Source organism: Diadema setosum, chromosome 13, assembly GCF_964275005.1.
Source record: "Diadema setosum chromosome 13, eeDiaSeto1, whole genome shotgun sequence".
NCBI classification, from domain to species: Eukaryota; Metazoa; Echinodermata; class Echinoidea; order Diadematoida; family Diadematidae; genus Diadema; species Diadema setosum.
Window position 1 is genome coordinate 28,541,107 of NC_092697.1, and position 14,892 is coordinate 28,555,998.

At 39.3% G+C, this 14,892-nt stretch overlaps 1 protein-coding gene across 1 annotated transcript in view; it reads right to left on the reverse strand.

Annotated features, from left to right (window-relative positions):
- LOC140236552 (uncharacterized) overlaps positions 1-7,048 on the reverse strand; it is a 29,898-nt gene extending 22,850 nt beyond the window's left edge. Inside the window, exon 1 of the mRNA XM_072316476.1 lies at positions 6,446-7,048. Coding sequence (XP_072172577.1) covers positions 6,446-7,048 — 603 coding nt within the window. The remainder of the gene's footprint in view (positions 1-6,445) is intronic.
- Between the last annotated feature and the right edge of the window lie 7,844 nt (positions 7,049-14,892).

Consider the following 14,892-nt stretch of genomic DNA (forward strand, 5'->3'; position numbering starts at 1 on the left):
AGTGAAGGCTTTATTAGTTTAACTTCCCTGCGTTTTTTTTTTTTTTTTTTTATTTGTCACATAATAAAAGGGATGTCAAAAATATGCATTCACAATAGATGTGCATATGTATGTATTGATATGCATATTTGACGTCTTTCAAAACGAGGAATCAAATCATCCTCTCCGTCACGTGCTTATGACGTCACCTGCGTACAACTCTGTGGTAATTCGTGTAAACGACATTCCCGAAATAATCATTTTGTCATTGTACTGTGTGTGCACTTAGTCTCATGTGCCGGAACATGAACTTCATCAAAAGGAGTTCAGCATAGTCTGCATATAAAAGAAATACCTCTTCTAGGATTTGTAACAGCCAGGAGTTAGTTGAATTGTCCATGAGACATGTACTTTGGGTTGATATTCCAAGTGATACTGTGACTGTCTTGATCATATGCTCGTGGATGGAATTAATGTTAACATGTTAAACCACCTTTTGTCATCCAGTTACATCTCTTTGGGAAACTCTCACTGTAAAACACTGGTACACCAAGCTGCACTATTTACTCGTTTGCAGTAAGCTTGGAGGATTGATGGGCACACGCCTTATATTATGTAGCCCCGTTTTAACAGAGCCTTGTTACCTCTACAACATCCTGGTAGCGCCCGGTAACTCGTTGATTTTTTTTTATTTATTATTTTTTTTTTGTAACTGATCAGTGATGGGAGTCAGTGGGAATGCTGGGGGATGATTGTTCAATCCCTGTGGAATCCCTGTGGGATTCATTTAAGAGTACATTATATATCTATTGTTGTGTGAAAATTATTTGCTTCAGAATGGTCTCATATTCAAGTAATGTGCAGTTTAATGTTTCCAGGTTAGCATGCTTGTACAGTGACGGGACGATCATTAACGGCCCGTTAACGATCGCCCTGTCACTGTACAGGCATGACAGGTGTGAATTGTAAAGTGCACAAGAAGTTCAGAAATATAGACGTGAATTACTCATTAATACGCAGGAAAACTACGAATAACCCGCAAACTTGCCATAGATCGCGTATTAGACAGCCCCTCGAAGTTTTTTTGAAATCAAGCCACGCACTGCTCAGTGGCATTGCATGGCCAAAGCCGCTACCCTTGGACTTTGCAGTGGATTACGAGTATACACACTTCCGATGGCACAAATTTGTCAATGTAAACAGTGGTTCGACCGCGGTGGAGATGGGGGTTTACCGAACGAAATAAATTGTCAACGATATCAGCAAAACTGCGACGTGTTTTCATGAGTATCTACTGAACATTTTACACATGACTTTTTCGCACTGTGACGTGTTTTCATGAGTATCTACGGAACATTACACATGACTTTCGCGAAAAGGGCAATGTCATTGCATAGAAATATATTCTTTTGATATTCGGATATTTGTCTGCAAAGTTCGCTTTGATAAAACAAGTGAAACATAAACTGTAGCATTTGGAGAGTTTTAAAGAGCAATAACACTTTATGCAAATTACTGATTCTTGCGTTAAGTTGTTTTGTTTTGTTTTGTTTCGTTGGGGTTTTTTCTTCAACAATTTTTTTTTTTAATTGTCTTTCATCGACGTAAACACCGATTTGATTCAGTGTTTGAATCATAGCCATGATAAGCAAAATCATGGGACTACATACTCGGGTGGTACTCGAAGCCACGACCTCCTGACTGTTATAGATGGACAGGCGTCAATATCCACTAGAGACTATTATCGAGCTTCCGCCAGACACCCAGTGATAATTCTAATCCCTTACAACTGCCTATAAATTCATCAAAAGTAATGATTCTTCCGTCGAAATGAGTGCATCTCTTTGACAAATTGCCCTTCATCGACGTAGATCTACCGATTATTCCAGTTCTTGAGTAAAAGCCATGATAGAAAAACAAACAAACAAACAAACAAACAAATCACGGGCATAAACCATTCGAGTGGGGCTCGAATCCATGACTCCCTGATTGCTGAATATACTCTCTAAAAAACAAGAGACCCGGGGGTCACGCGCTCACCCGAGTGCATACCTGAGAACATTGGAAACTTAGGTCTGCATATATGGATCCCCCCTCCTCAACTCCAGGGTGGAGGGGGCAGGCAGCCCTGGATCTGCAATGAACAAACTTGGAACTAAAGTCATCAATGTACGAACTCATGGTATTAACTTTGCTTTATCATTTCTGGTTCCAGAGTAGAAGATTTTAAATATTCCTTAATGTGGGGTAGAGGGGGGTGGGTCCCCTAGGGGCCCCCAAGAGGGACATGGTGCCCATTTGAAGGAATTGAGATTCTAATCCCCCTAGATATGCTACCTGCTAAGTTTGGTCAAAATCCATCATGAGGTTTTCAAAAAGAAGATGAACATGTACAATTCAGGTCCTATTAGGACCCAGCCCCATCCCCTCTCCTGGGTTCCAAGGGGGGGGGGGGGTACCCCTGATTCTGCCAATCCCATGAACAAACTTGAAACTACAGTCATCAATGTACTAACTCATAGTATTATCTAAGCCCTGTCACTTCTGGTTCTAGAGAAGATTTTTAAAGATTCCTTAATTTTAGGGGGTTTGGGCCCCCTGGGGCCCCCAGGCGGGCCATGGTGCCCATTTGAGCAAATTGAGATCCTATACCTAGGGATGCTACCTACCAAGTTTGGTGAAAATCAGACATGGGGATCTCAAAGTGAAGATGATAATGCACAATTTAGGCCCCATTAGGACCCCTCCCAACCCCCCTCCCCTGGGTCCCAAGGGGGACACCCCTGATTCCCCCATGAACAAACTTGAAACTACAGTCATCAATGTACTAAATCATAGTATTAACTAAGCCCTATCACTTCTGGTTCTAGAGAAGAAGATTTTTAAAGATTCCTTAATTTCAATTCAATTCAATTCAATAGTTTATTTATTTCCATCATCACAAAGAAAGAAAAGAAAAAGTTGACATAATCCAAAGTGATACAATTTTTTTTTTCATTTCTCTTACACTCGTCCGATAAAGGATTTTTTTCAATACAATATAAAGTATATTGTACACGAATGGTGTCGTAAAAAGAAACAATGCACTTTGTCATGGCAACAAAAATAGTAAATAATCACAATGATGGAAAACAGTGTTCCACTAAAAAAACCACGCTTGTAAAACGTGGAACACTGGAACAAAACAACAACAGCACCAATTTGTTATACCAAATAGACATATTCATTTCAATTCTTCTATATACTATTGTACATTTTACTAATTGATATAATGATGTTGATACTATAAACAATACTTACTAGGATTTTAGGATGCAATCGTATAAACTATATAACATATCACATTTGTGGCACAGACACTATGGGGCCAGGTGTGCCAGGAAAATTGAATGGAAAAAGATATGCAATCGGCCACAAAAAACATAACGACGACAACAACAATAACAATAATAATAAGAGAAATGAAAAAAAAAATTGTATCACTTTGGATTATGTCAACTTTTTCTTTTCTTTCTTTGTGATGATGGAAATAAATAAATAAACTATTGAATTGAATATGTGCTTGGCTGCACCACTATTGAATATGAGTATTGAATGTAAAATCTTTCCAAGGACTGGCAGCGCTGCATCAATAATTTATCCGCAATGCTAGGCAGACATGGAAATCTTAGGGGGTTTGGGCCCCCCTGGGGCCCCCAGGTGGGCCATGGTGCCCATTTAAACAAATTGAGATCCTATCCCCCTAGGGATGCTACCTGCCAAGTTTGGTGAAAATCGGTCATGGGGTTCTCAAGAAGAAGATGAAAATGTAAAAAGTTTACGCACGACGGACGACGCACGACGCACGACGGACGCCGGACGAAGGGCGATCGCAATAGCTCACTTGAGCCTTCGGCTCAGGTGAGCTAAAAATTGAGTGAAAATATTCACTCTTAAAGGAGTGATATAAAAAAAAAAGTGAATTTAGAATGAATTTAGAGTGAATTTTGGGTGAAAATTTTCATTTTCACTAAAAATTCACTCCAATTTCACTCTAAATTCAATCTTTTTTGTATTCACTCCTTTAAGAGTGAATATTTTCACTCGATTTTTTTAAGAGAGAAATCATAAGCGTGATATCTACTAGACTTATAGCTACCGAGCATCCACGCGTAATAACCCTAACATACGACCATGATAAGGTCTTCAGATACATTCATATTCATATTCATATAAATGTGTTTACTGTGGGTAGAAAATGACTTAAGTATGTGATTGTTGATTGCTTGCACGTGACATGCTTTCCTTTCGATACGCACAGCCACACTGTATTGTTCTGTGAACATAAAACCATGATCTTCGTGCACAGGGGAATCCCCAAGTTTAGTGAAGAATAACCAAGGTTGTATATCATCACACAGTTTCTTTGCTTGGGCAATTTCAATGGGCGATTGGTATGGCCGGACAATGATGCCCTCTATTGCATTCGTTCAATTATGTTTGCACCAGCTGCGATAAAACTGCACTTGGACCTAGGCACTATATCCACTTAACCTATTCCCTATATACGGGATCTTGGCGACCTGTGTATTAAGTCTATGGGGATTTCAGAATTCGGCATGGAACGGGTTAATTTACCATGCTCAGATTATGAAATATGGTATGCCTATAGTATATACTAGTATACATCAAAGATTATGCGCAGTTCACATGTTCTATCTTCTTCAGATCGTGTATCAGGGACGTGGAGATCTCCTCCATGGTTCTGTGCACTTTACATCTCTGTTGAAAACTCAATTTGGCTGATAGGCCTATGTTCCTAACAAAGAGACACCGTATACACGTGTATTTTATTTATTTTTTATTATTTTGTGGTTTGGTTGTTTGTTGTTGTTGGTTTTTTTTTTTTTTGTTTTTTTTTTTGCTTGTTATCTGATGAAACCCGGAAGTGCCCCCACCCACAAAAATGTGGCGCCGGCCATGAGACAGGCACACATACGCACATACAGTAGGCTTACATGTAATATTACTGCTGCTACTACATAATAATAATAATGATAATCATGATAATGATAATAATAATTGTAATAATAATAATAATAATAATAATAATAATAATAATAATGATGATTATTATTATAATTATTATTTTTGATATTATTATTATTATTATTATTATTATTATTATTATTATTATTATTATTATCATCATCATCATCATCATCATTATAACAAAAATAAGAATAGGCCTGATGATCAAAATAATATATGAATGTACATGATCAAGCCAACACACTCAAGAGATTCATCGAAATAAGAGTAACACGTACAGCGAATGTTATATTCTTGCAACTTGACGCGCATATAATGTTAAATGCTGCCTGATCTATCCTATTGAATAGGCCTATATGCCCCACATCGCTTTCACGACGCTCTTTAAGAGTCAGTGCAATAGGTGATAGGCGCAGACGCATTAAGATGATTATACACACTTCAGTATCAATGTGTTTGACAACGCGCCGATCAGTCACTTGTCATTTTCTGAGATTATATCGCGAGGAAAGTATGAGGGTAATCATGACAAACGTGACGCAGGCGCACTTGTGTGTGAGCAAAAACCCAAACAAACGAAGAGAATGGTCGAGCATATCCAGAAGTACAGTTATTGCGATAAGTCTTGCAGCCTGCTTTCTGAATGTTGACAGTTTTGCGTTGTTCGCCCATGCACGGCACGCACGGTTCTGATGCTGTCATAAGAACGACTGAAGTTCATGTCGCCACGTGAAGTAGTAGGTCACGGCGCGAACTAGATCTCACGTACCAGCACTGCTGATACTACACCATCGACTATAAGAACGACCACAAGTTAATAACGTAGGCCTACCGATCACTGCGGACGAATCTTGGCTCTGACATCTATACTGTTGACCTATCGCCCTTTAGTGAATCGGAAAACTCACATGTCCCCCCCCCCCCCGTCACTCCATGTCAATCAATTTTACACTGTATCATAATCTATCAAACGCGTATATACATGTAAGTTATCAATCCCTCGATCCGTCACCATCGTCTGTTGAGAATGAGAGGGGCGCTAAGTTGTCCCGAACACTGGGTTTAGAGGCAACTTAACGCCCTTATCATTCTCAACCGACGTCCTTATACATGCGTAAGTTTTAATGTATGTCACTTCCGAGCTGTGGAGAACCTGCATACGCGGTATTTGCCCCGGTGATTACACACACAAAGGCAAGAGCGTGACGTAATGCGGGTCGTTCATCTAATGATATTTTTTGAAGTCATTGTCGCAGATGGATGTTACGTGAGTTTATTATGATTGATCAATCTGCATCTGATATAGGCCGTGAATGGCTTGCATAGTTCATTATGACCCAGCTCGTGCGCATTTGGATATCTGTTTACAAAATGAAAAAAACAAAACAAAACAAAACAAAACAAAACAAAACAAAAACACACAAACACCACGAACCTTCCGTTTCAAGGGCGGTCGCCCTCTCTTCACTTTCTGCGCGTTCTCGTTTTCATGGCTGTCCCAAATTTTTGCAAGGACATATCGACCCTCTTTGGCCGTGAAAATCCGTCCTGCACCGATTTCTCTCTTGATGGCCTCCTGCAGATAGCTGTGGGTGAATTTTGTGTCGGGGTCCTCATCAACGAAAAACTTCTCGATCTCCTCCAAAGTCGCTCCACCCTCTTCAGGCGCGCGGTCAGCTTTGCGAGGCTGAGGAAGACTTTGGGCCTGTCCCGAGCGAGTAGACTCGTCTTTGGCCGTTAGTTTCTCGATCGCAGCAAGAATGGCTCGCGTGGCATCGTTGGAATTGAGCTGAGATCCACTTAGGCGACTTCTGCACCATTTGGCGGCATTTCTGTAGCTGGTGTTACCTTTGTAATCGACTTTGATGACGGTTTCCGCGTCCACCATTTGATTCAACTCCCGAATCACGTCCATGCTGCGAATGCCATTTTTACGCTCCACCATGTGACAAATTCGCTCCAAGTCGGGTCGAGCTTTGCGCTTTCGCAAAGAGTCAATGGCATCGAGAATCACAGCTTGGCTATTAACTGCAGCCATATCAAATATTAGAATGTTCCAAAACTCGCCTGAAAGGACGTAAATTGGGGCGAAAATGATTATGCGTCTCTGTTTTTTTCTATGAAAGCGCTTGTGGTAAGATCAGAACACGCACAGCACATGAAGCTGTTGCCTTTACACACGCGTCCGCTCGTCATTGAATATATTACTCAAGCGGCGGCATGCGTGTAGTCAAACTGTAGTTGTATCGCAACGCTAAACATACACCAAAGTAGATCGAAGATTATTAGTGCGCATGCGTTGTCCTCTGTTACTGCACGCTGAACTCCGAACACAGTGTATGCCCCGTTGCCCCAATAGCCTGAACTGTGTATGCCAGTAAATTGGTTTAGTTACATAGAGCTATTATTACGGAACCTACGGATTGACCAGGGTTACACGCTCTGACCGGACTATTGTGGAATCGATTTTCACCATAAAGTTCGTTAATGTAAAAACAGAATAAATGCACCCCACGTCAAAAACAAAACGAACAAAAGAAAATGTTGCATACAGACGCGATTATCGCGAAACATTTCTACAGGAACATAAGCGAAAGCAATAGTCATGCAGAGTCGAGAAAATACGTGACAATGAAGGATAACTCAACACACACATGGGTCAAACATTCACCTATTTGATGATAATGTTGTGAAATGTTTACAGTAGAGAGCCAAACCAACCATCGGAAATATCTGTAACCTCGCAGATATTAATGAACAAACGTGACGAGCAATTTGAAATTACGCCGTAGTGAGGCACAACAACGTTTATATAGTGTTTCGGCTTTTCCTTTCTTTTGCGCGTTTCGCACAAGCCCCCTGAAACGCAGACGACAGAGTACGGAATGTATGTAATTTACGAGATCGGTATTTTAACATATCTTGATATCGAGCTATTTAGACCCGCGCATCACCGCATGTGGATCAAACCATGGAGCTTCAAACTCAATACATGTGTGTCGTGAATGCTGTCTTCACGAGGCCATACGATGTGTGAGAGCCGCACGTTCCGTATACAAGAATGCTTTAGAGTACGCCATGTGGCTGGATGTCGTCACATTAGGGTAGATGAATTGTATTGTTAATGAAAGTTTCACAGCCAATGCTGATACAGCAGTAAATATGTTTCATAATGCCGTCATTATGATGATGACACTGGTGATTGTGAACGCTAAACTAATAGATTGGCCTCATTTATTATGTAGGCATGTTGGACTATGTTTTCAAGGGCTTAATAGAAAAGTTATCAACTGCTATTGCTATTGTAATTGAGTTAAATTCATATTTTGTCCAACGATTTAAACGGAAAGCACTTTTCATCGTTATCGGTAAGTGATATATTTTTACACTTCACAATCGGCTATACTTTTTTTTTCAGTATGTTCAATTCCTTTTTTTTAATGTGTTTTATTGGAGTAAAAAACAAATCAATACATACATGAACATGTATATAAGAACAATCATCGGGAAAAAGAGATATACAATAAAAAAGGGAAAAAAGGAAAAAAAAAGAGGCAGCACTACCCATGTAATAGCAAATAGTTCTAGATGTGCTTTAAAAGCAGTCATTTTGTCTCATACAAGATATTATCTATGTATAACAAATATGATACGATATATTGGAAGTAGATAACACAAAAATAACATAGATTATAAATTTGTGTTACGTACAGTTGATACGAGGAAATAATTATAAAATGCCAAAAGAACCGTTAATCAACACCCACAATCGGCTATACCTAAGACGGATAGTATTAAGTTCCCAGCAAAGGTGCCAATGGCTTTTTGTGTTACCGATTTTTTCTCTCCATTACAAATAACCATGCATGATATAGAAATTATTTGCATTGTGCGTATATAGGATTTGATCTGTGATTGGTTGAATTGCTACCAAGTGATATTTATCAATATTTTTGAAGCGCACTATACAACCATAATTCATCCAGAATGTAATAAGGAACTGCTAAATCTAGCTGAATTTTCGATAGAAATAATGAAGATCCACTTATCATAAAACTTTAGCATTTTTCCCTCTTTGATATCTTATATATGTTATTTCATTAATGTGTATATATACTGTACAGTTGTGTTCCGTCAGTTTTTTCCTTGTTTGTATAATACATATGATTGTTTAGATTGTTTTGTTTTTCACTTTTTTTATCAATCTCACATTGTAAGAGTGTCTTGAACTCAATACAGACAGCAATTATAATGATTATGCTAATAACGGTGTTGCCTCGCAAAAATTTTAATCAATATAATCTAAGATTATCCTTATAAACCCATCTGCATTTTGATAGATTAATTAACCACATAGGCCCTATATACTCATCTAAGATTTTCATTCATACCATACATGCATCTTATCTTTTGTTGTTTTTTGCTGTTGGTTGTAAATAATGTAATTAGTTTATCAACAGCATTCGTTCAAGATTTTCGCCAATTATATCAAATGTATATTACCTATTGTGCTTTATTGTTGATTTGTAAATAGTAGTTGCAAATTATAAAATTTGTCTTCGTTTTCGTGTTATTACACTGTACCATTTGATTTTCCCCAGTACTCTATATTTGGGTGACATGGGAAAAAAAAAAAACATTGTCATTGTCATTGTCATTGTCATTGTCATACTAAGTACGGAGCATCCCATGTCAAAATGAGGAGGAACCGATGTTAAAGCATACACTTCATTATTATCTAACAGAATCATGCGGGGTCTGTTTCCAGTACGTGTTTCATATACATTCGCATATACGCATCGAATTTATAGAGTTATCTTTATGCGACTTCGTTTTTCACCGAGGCATGCAAATAATCTCGTACAGTGCATTCGAAAGGCATTATGACGTCAAGATATGGTTGTGATTTTCATCACCGTCAAAGCCAATTTTGCAAACACCGTTCTGATGTCCATGAAGGCTAGGCGATAAAACATGCATGTTACGTAAGGACGCATGCATGTAGGTATTAAAGGTTATAGCGATCAAGACTGTAATAGCATACACCTATCATGCTAGAGTCACACACGGCCAGATTTCGTATCGGGTCCATACTAAGGAATTAAAACCGTATCGACCCGGTTCGAGACGTAGAGACCCGCATTGACCCGCATCGTAACCCGTGTCAATTCCTGATGGTTTTCGGGGGCTATATACGATACGGCGGTGAAAATTTTTTGGTCATGTTCAAAATTTTCTCAGGGATTTCAATTTCGTATTGATATCCGAATTGACCCGGTTCGAACCGCACTGACTCGCATCGACACGCTGCAACCCGCAGCGTAAAACCCTTGCCGTATATACCGCATTGCCTTTCATGTAATTCATGTAATGGATGATGACAAGGTTTACGGTACGGGTCGAAGCGGGTTGACACGGGTCGACAGAGGTCGAAAAGGATTCAGTAAGGATTTATTAAAGGGACTGTACAGTACTGGTTGAGGTAGGGATTCATGTTTTGAACATTCCTAAGTGAGATAATGAAAAGCCTCATGAAATATGAAAGAGCATGTAATTATAAGAAGGATTCAACGTTTATTTGATGAAAATTGGTTCACAGGCGACATGCCCCAACTCTATTAGTATCTCTTTGTTTCACCTTGTTTTTGGATATCTCAGCCATTTCGAAACCGATTTTCATCGAATAAACTTTTGATACCCCTTAGAACTGCATGCTTTTTGACATCTCGAAGAGTGGTTTCTGAATGTCTAAATCTTCACCTCGACCAGAACTGTACACACCCTTTAAGCGGATTTTTATACGGTTCGATACGAGTCAATATGGGTCTCTACGGCTCGTGAACCGGGTCGATACGGTTTTAATTCCTTATGGACCCGGTTCGAAATCCGGCAGTGTGTGTCTGTAGCATAAATTACCTTCCATTACGGGACTAATCCGGCTCATTTTCACTCGGATCAAATCCGTTTTGTGACCCGGCCGTGTGTGACTCTAGCAATAGTCACAAGAATGCCCAGACTCAGACACTATGATTGCACCAGAGTTTGATGCTCCTAAATTGTATCATTATACACCTTGCAATAAGTCTAAGGTAAAGCATTCATTGTACCTCTTTAAATAGTATCCATGTGGTGTAGCGAAACAACATGAGAAGCAGTGAATGATAACAAAACAACAGTAACAAAAATGCAACTTTGATGTATTGCATTGATTATAGGTCTTATACGCCGTGAAATTCCAGTTGTATGACTTTACCGAATGGAGGAAGGCTATCATTATGTTGATTTGACCTTCAAAACTGTCAACAGGGCCAAAAAATCATATCTCTTGTTGTTACTAAAAAGTGTACATCTCATGAACATTGCTAGGTCTTGTTGAGGTGGGTTTAACGATGTTGTTACTGTTTCAACATTTGGGAGTGCCTATTATAAAGAAGTTCGACGCGGTTGTCAGAACTTGCCTCACACACACATGGAGAGACAAGTCGCTATTCTGATCATTATTCGATCTCTATTCACCACTCGCGTTCATTGTTTTGATTAACAGTTTAATAATGTTTAATTTGATGTATTGTTTATCTATGTTTGTTTGATAAACATTATTCATATAAATCATCTGGAACATGGACTAAGTTTTCACGTCACTTAATAGTGGATATAAGTCTCCTGCTCAGCAGTCATGCAAATATGTAAGAGAAAGTTCCCATTGCGACACGAACATTTTTGATGACGAACGTTGGATGAGCATTGCCAATTTTAGAATGTATAAAAGACGGCTGTTTCAATGAATAGTTGGAAATTTTGAATGATATCAATTCATTAAAACGTAAGATGTATGTACGCCTACATATTTACCACGATAAAGGCAATGGATTGGCAATCAAAGCGGCAATGACTGATGTAGCTCAACGATAACACGTAACTGTGATTACATAGATTGACGCATGGTGTGTGAGAAACCACACAAAATTAGTATAATATTTCAATTATAGGTTTTGTTTTTGTATGCGTGATAAAATCGTCTGTTAGAATGATTGGGCAACAAAACCCATAGTGTTCGAGACAACATCAGCAATGCCCTTCTCATTCTCAACAGACGAAATGCAATGGAATAAAGACAGTGTACTAGTAAGGTACAATCGCAATGTTTAGGCCCTTTTACATGAATTCAAGTTTTTCAAAGCATAAATTAATTCCCAATCTGCCATTAAACCTGTAAAACAAATGCAGAATAAGGAAAACAATTAAGATGCTAAGATAACACATTGTTTGATATCTTCAGGTCATTTAGCATTTTCGCTGTGCCTCAAAATAGTCGTCTTAATTTGTCATTTTTCATTAATGCCTTGTATAAAAACCGCACGTTAGTTTTCTATAGCGAAATTTTCGTGGCTATGATGACAATACTGTAAACTCATAGATGAGACTTTTATGGTGCTTTTACTGAGCTTAATATATTACCCATGGGGCAATATTCTAGGTCATTATCTGACACTAAATTATGCAGTCTTCGCATTCTTGATTTTTTGATCGTGTTAGCTTTAACTTTTACACCGATTGTGCGATTTCACTGAGTCGATTTCATTTATAAAAGAAAGCTCCTTTGCTTTCATTATACTTGTTCAGATAGTACATTAATTTTACTCTTCCATTCTTTTTTTTTTCTTGATTGTTTTTTATGGCCGCTTGTCCATTTACTTTTCCATGAATTTCAAAATACTTCACGTAAAACGCGTTATTGCCTTCGAGAGAATACTGTGTTCCATGCCCAAACACTCTTGACGTCATAATGTCTGCAATAAAGACACGAAGGGATATTGCCATGCTATATGACATATAACTGCGATCTCTGCGTGCTCTCTTGTTCCGCTTCGATTGCGCCGACGTGTAAATTCCCATGGCGCAAGCCGCCTGATATTGCCTATCACGTGGAAGTGTGGAAAGCCGTGGCGTGCTGTGTGTGTTCGTTTGTGTCGGCGTGGAAATGCACTTCGATATCATAGCGGATACCTTCCCCCACTTGGACCGCAGGATGCCAGGCGACCCCGCGCAGGTTCACGTGGTTTGATGACGTAGACGCATAAGGATATGCGGGTCCAACGCGCGTGGAAGCATGGACGTTCCTGCGAACCGCAAAGCAAGCCATCACACTTTGCGAGTATTGTGCTCGTGCCAGAAGCGATTGTATTGTAACAAAAGACAATTAGGCCTACTACGTACCTTCAGCTGTAGTTTATACGAGTACAATATCGTGTAGTCTCAAAATGTAAGTTATTCTCGAAACAGAACCTCGTGTTGTTGTTTTTTGTAAGATTAGCAAAGCACTTGAAAGAAACATCAACTTGGTTCAATTTTTGTAATTATACAATACAATGTACCTGTCCCCACAAGGGGTTTGTATTACATGTGAATGGTTTGTCAAAATGAATTGAAATTGAAATAAAAATTGAAGAATCCCACCAATAAAATGAAGGGTCTTGGTCTATGAGGATTTCGCTCTCCTCATGAGCTTGAGTCAAGGGAGAGGAAGTTATAATTATGTAATCAAGGTATTCGGTTGTTTGTGAGCATGGTCGAACAGAATGCTTAATGAATTACGGGCGCTGTTCAGTCATGCATGCACTGTTATAGATCGTATGATCAGGGAGGTAAAACTCACCTCCCTGGTATGATATAGCGGATGGAGGATTGGCAGATCTAGGCCCTTTAGAATAACATGACACAGCTTTTAACCACTCCTTTTGGGTATAGGTAGTTTTCGCCGGGAGTCGTAATGAAGTGACTAATATGGTCATTGCTACCGTTTACGACCGCGCTAGTTGTTTCTGAATAAGGCCGTCCCCTATTGAGAATCGACCTTTATAAGAAGTCCGATTGTTTGCCTGTTTAATTTTGTCATACTTGTCACCACTGAGAGCTGGAGTTCATAGGAAAACATAGTCCTATATAGGCTTCACTGTACACAAGACACTGCATTTGTAATAACAGTTACTATTAGAAGCTGCACAGAGCCGCTTAGTACAGCCTACTCGCCTGCGAAAAAAAAGTACAATCGAAACAGCACTAAAACATTGCCCCAAAGTACTGTTTTGAATAGGATGTAGAAAAGGTAAAAATCATATTTCAATGGTCATATCCCCACTCAAAAATGACAATATCTCTGATAACCTGATGATGACTAGCTGATCAATATACCAGATCGCCCCTGCTTGAAACAATTCTGCATGGGAGATAAATCATATTAACTATAAAATAGGCATGGTAGCAATCTTGCGTTGTGGAAATGAGCGAATTCTGTGGAGCTCATTAGCAATGACGACAAAACGCAGTGTAGAACAAACAAAAAAATGCATAGAGTTTACTATTTCGTTGTTCATAGCCTCTCACGTTATGGGTCGGGACAGCTGGTGTCCGCGTGTGATTTGAATGACCACCCATAGTGTATTACTATGTAGTGTAGAACTTGATATTCTTTCGTCGTTTGGTAAAAGATTGGTGTATTTAGTGCATTCCTTATTTCTTGGTTTACTCCGCAAGTGATAAAGTGAACGCAGATAGCAAGATTGCAGCTCCTCGCACTGTTGTTCGAGCGGCAAAACTCTTGTGATCCTTGTTAGCTCAAGAAGGTATCATACTCCTCCTTGGTTAGCTCACAGGCGATGAGCGTACACAGTTCAACGCCTAGCCTGCAGTCCACAACGCATGCGCATTATTAATCTTCAAGCTACTTACTTTGATGTATTTAGCGTGGAGGAGCGATCTGCAGTTTACAACACACGTACGCCGCCGCGCCGCGCCGCCGCTACAATAGTAATTTATTCAATTCAATGACGAGCTAGCCCGCGTGTGTGTACTGAACCTTTAGCTAACATTATGGAACGCAAC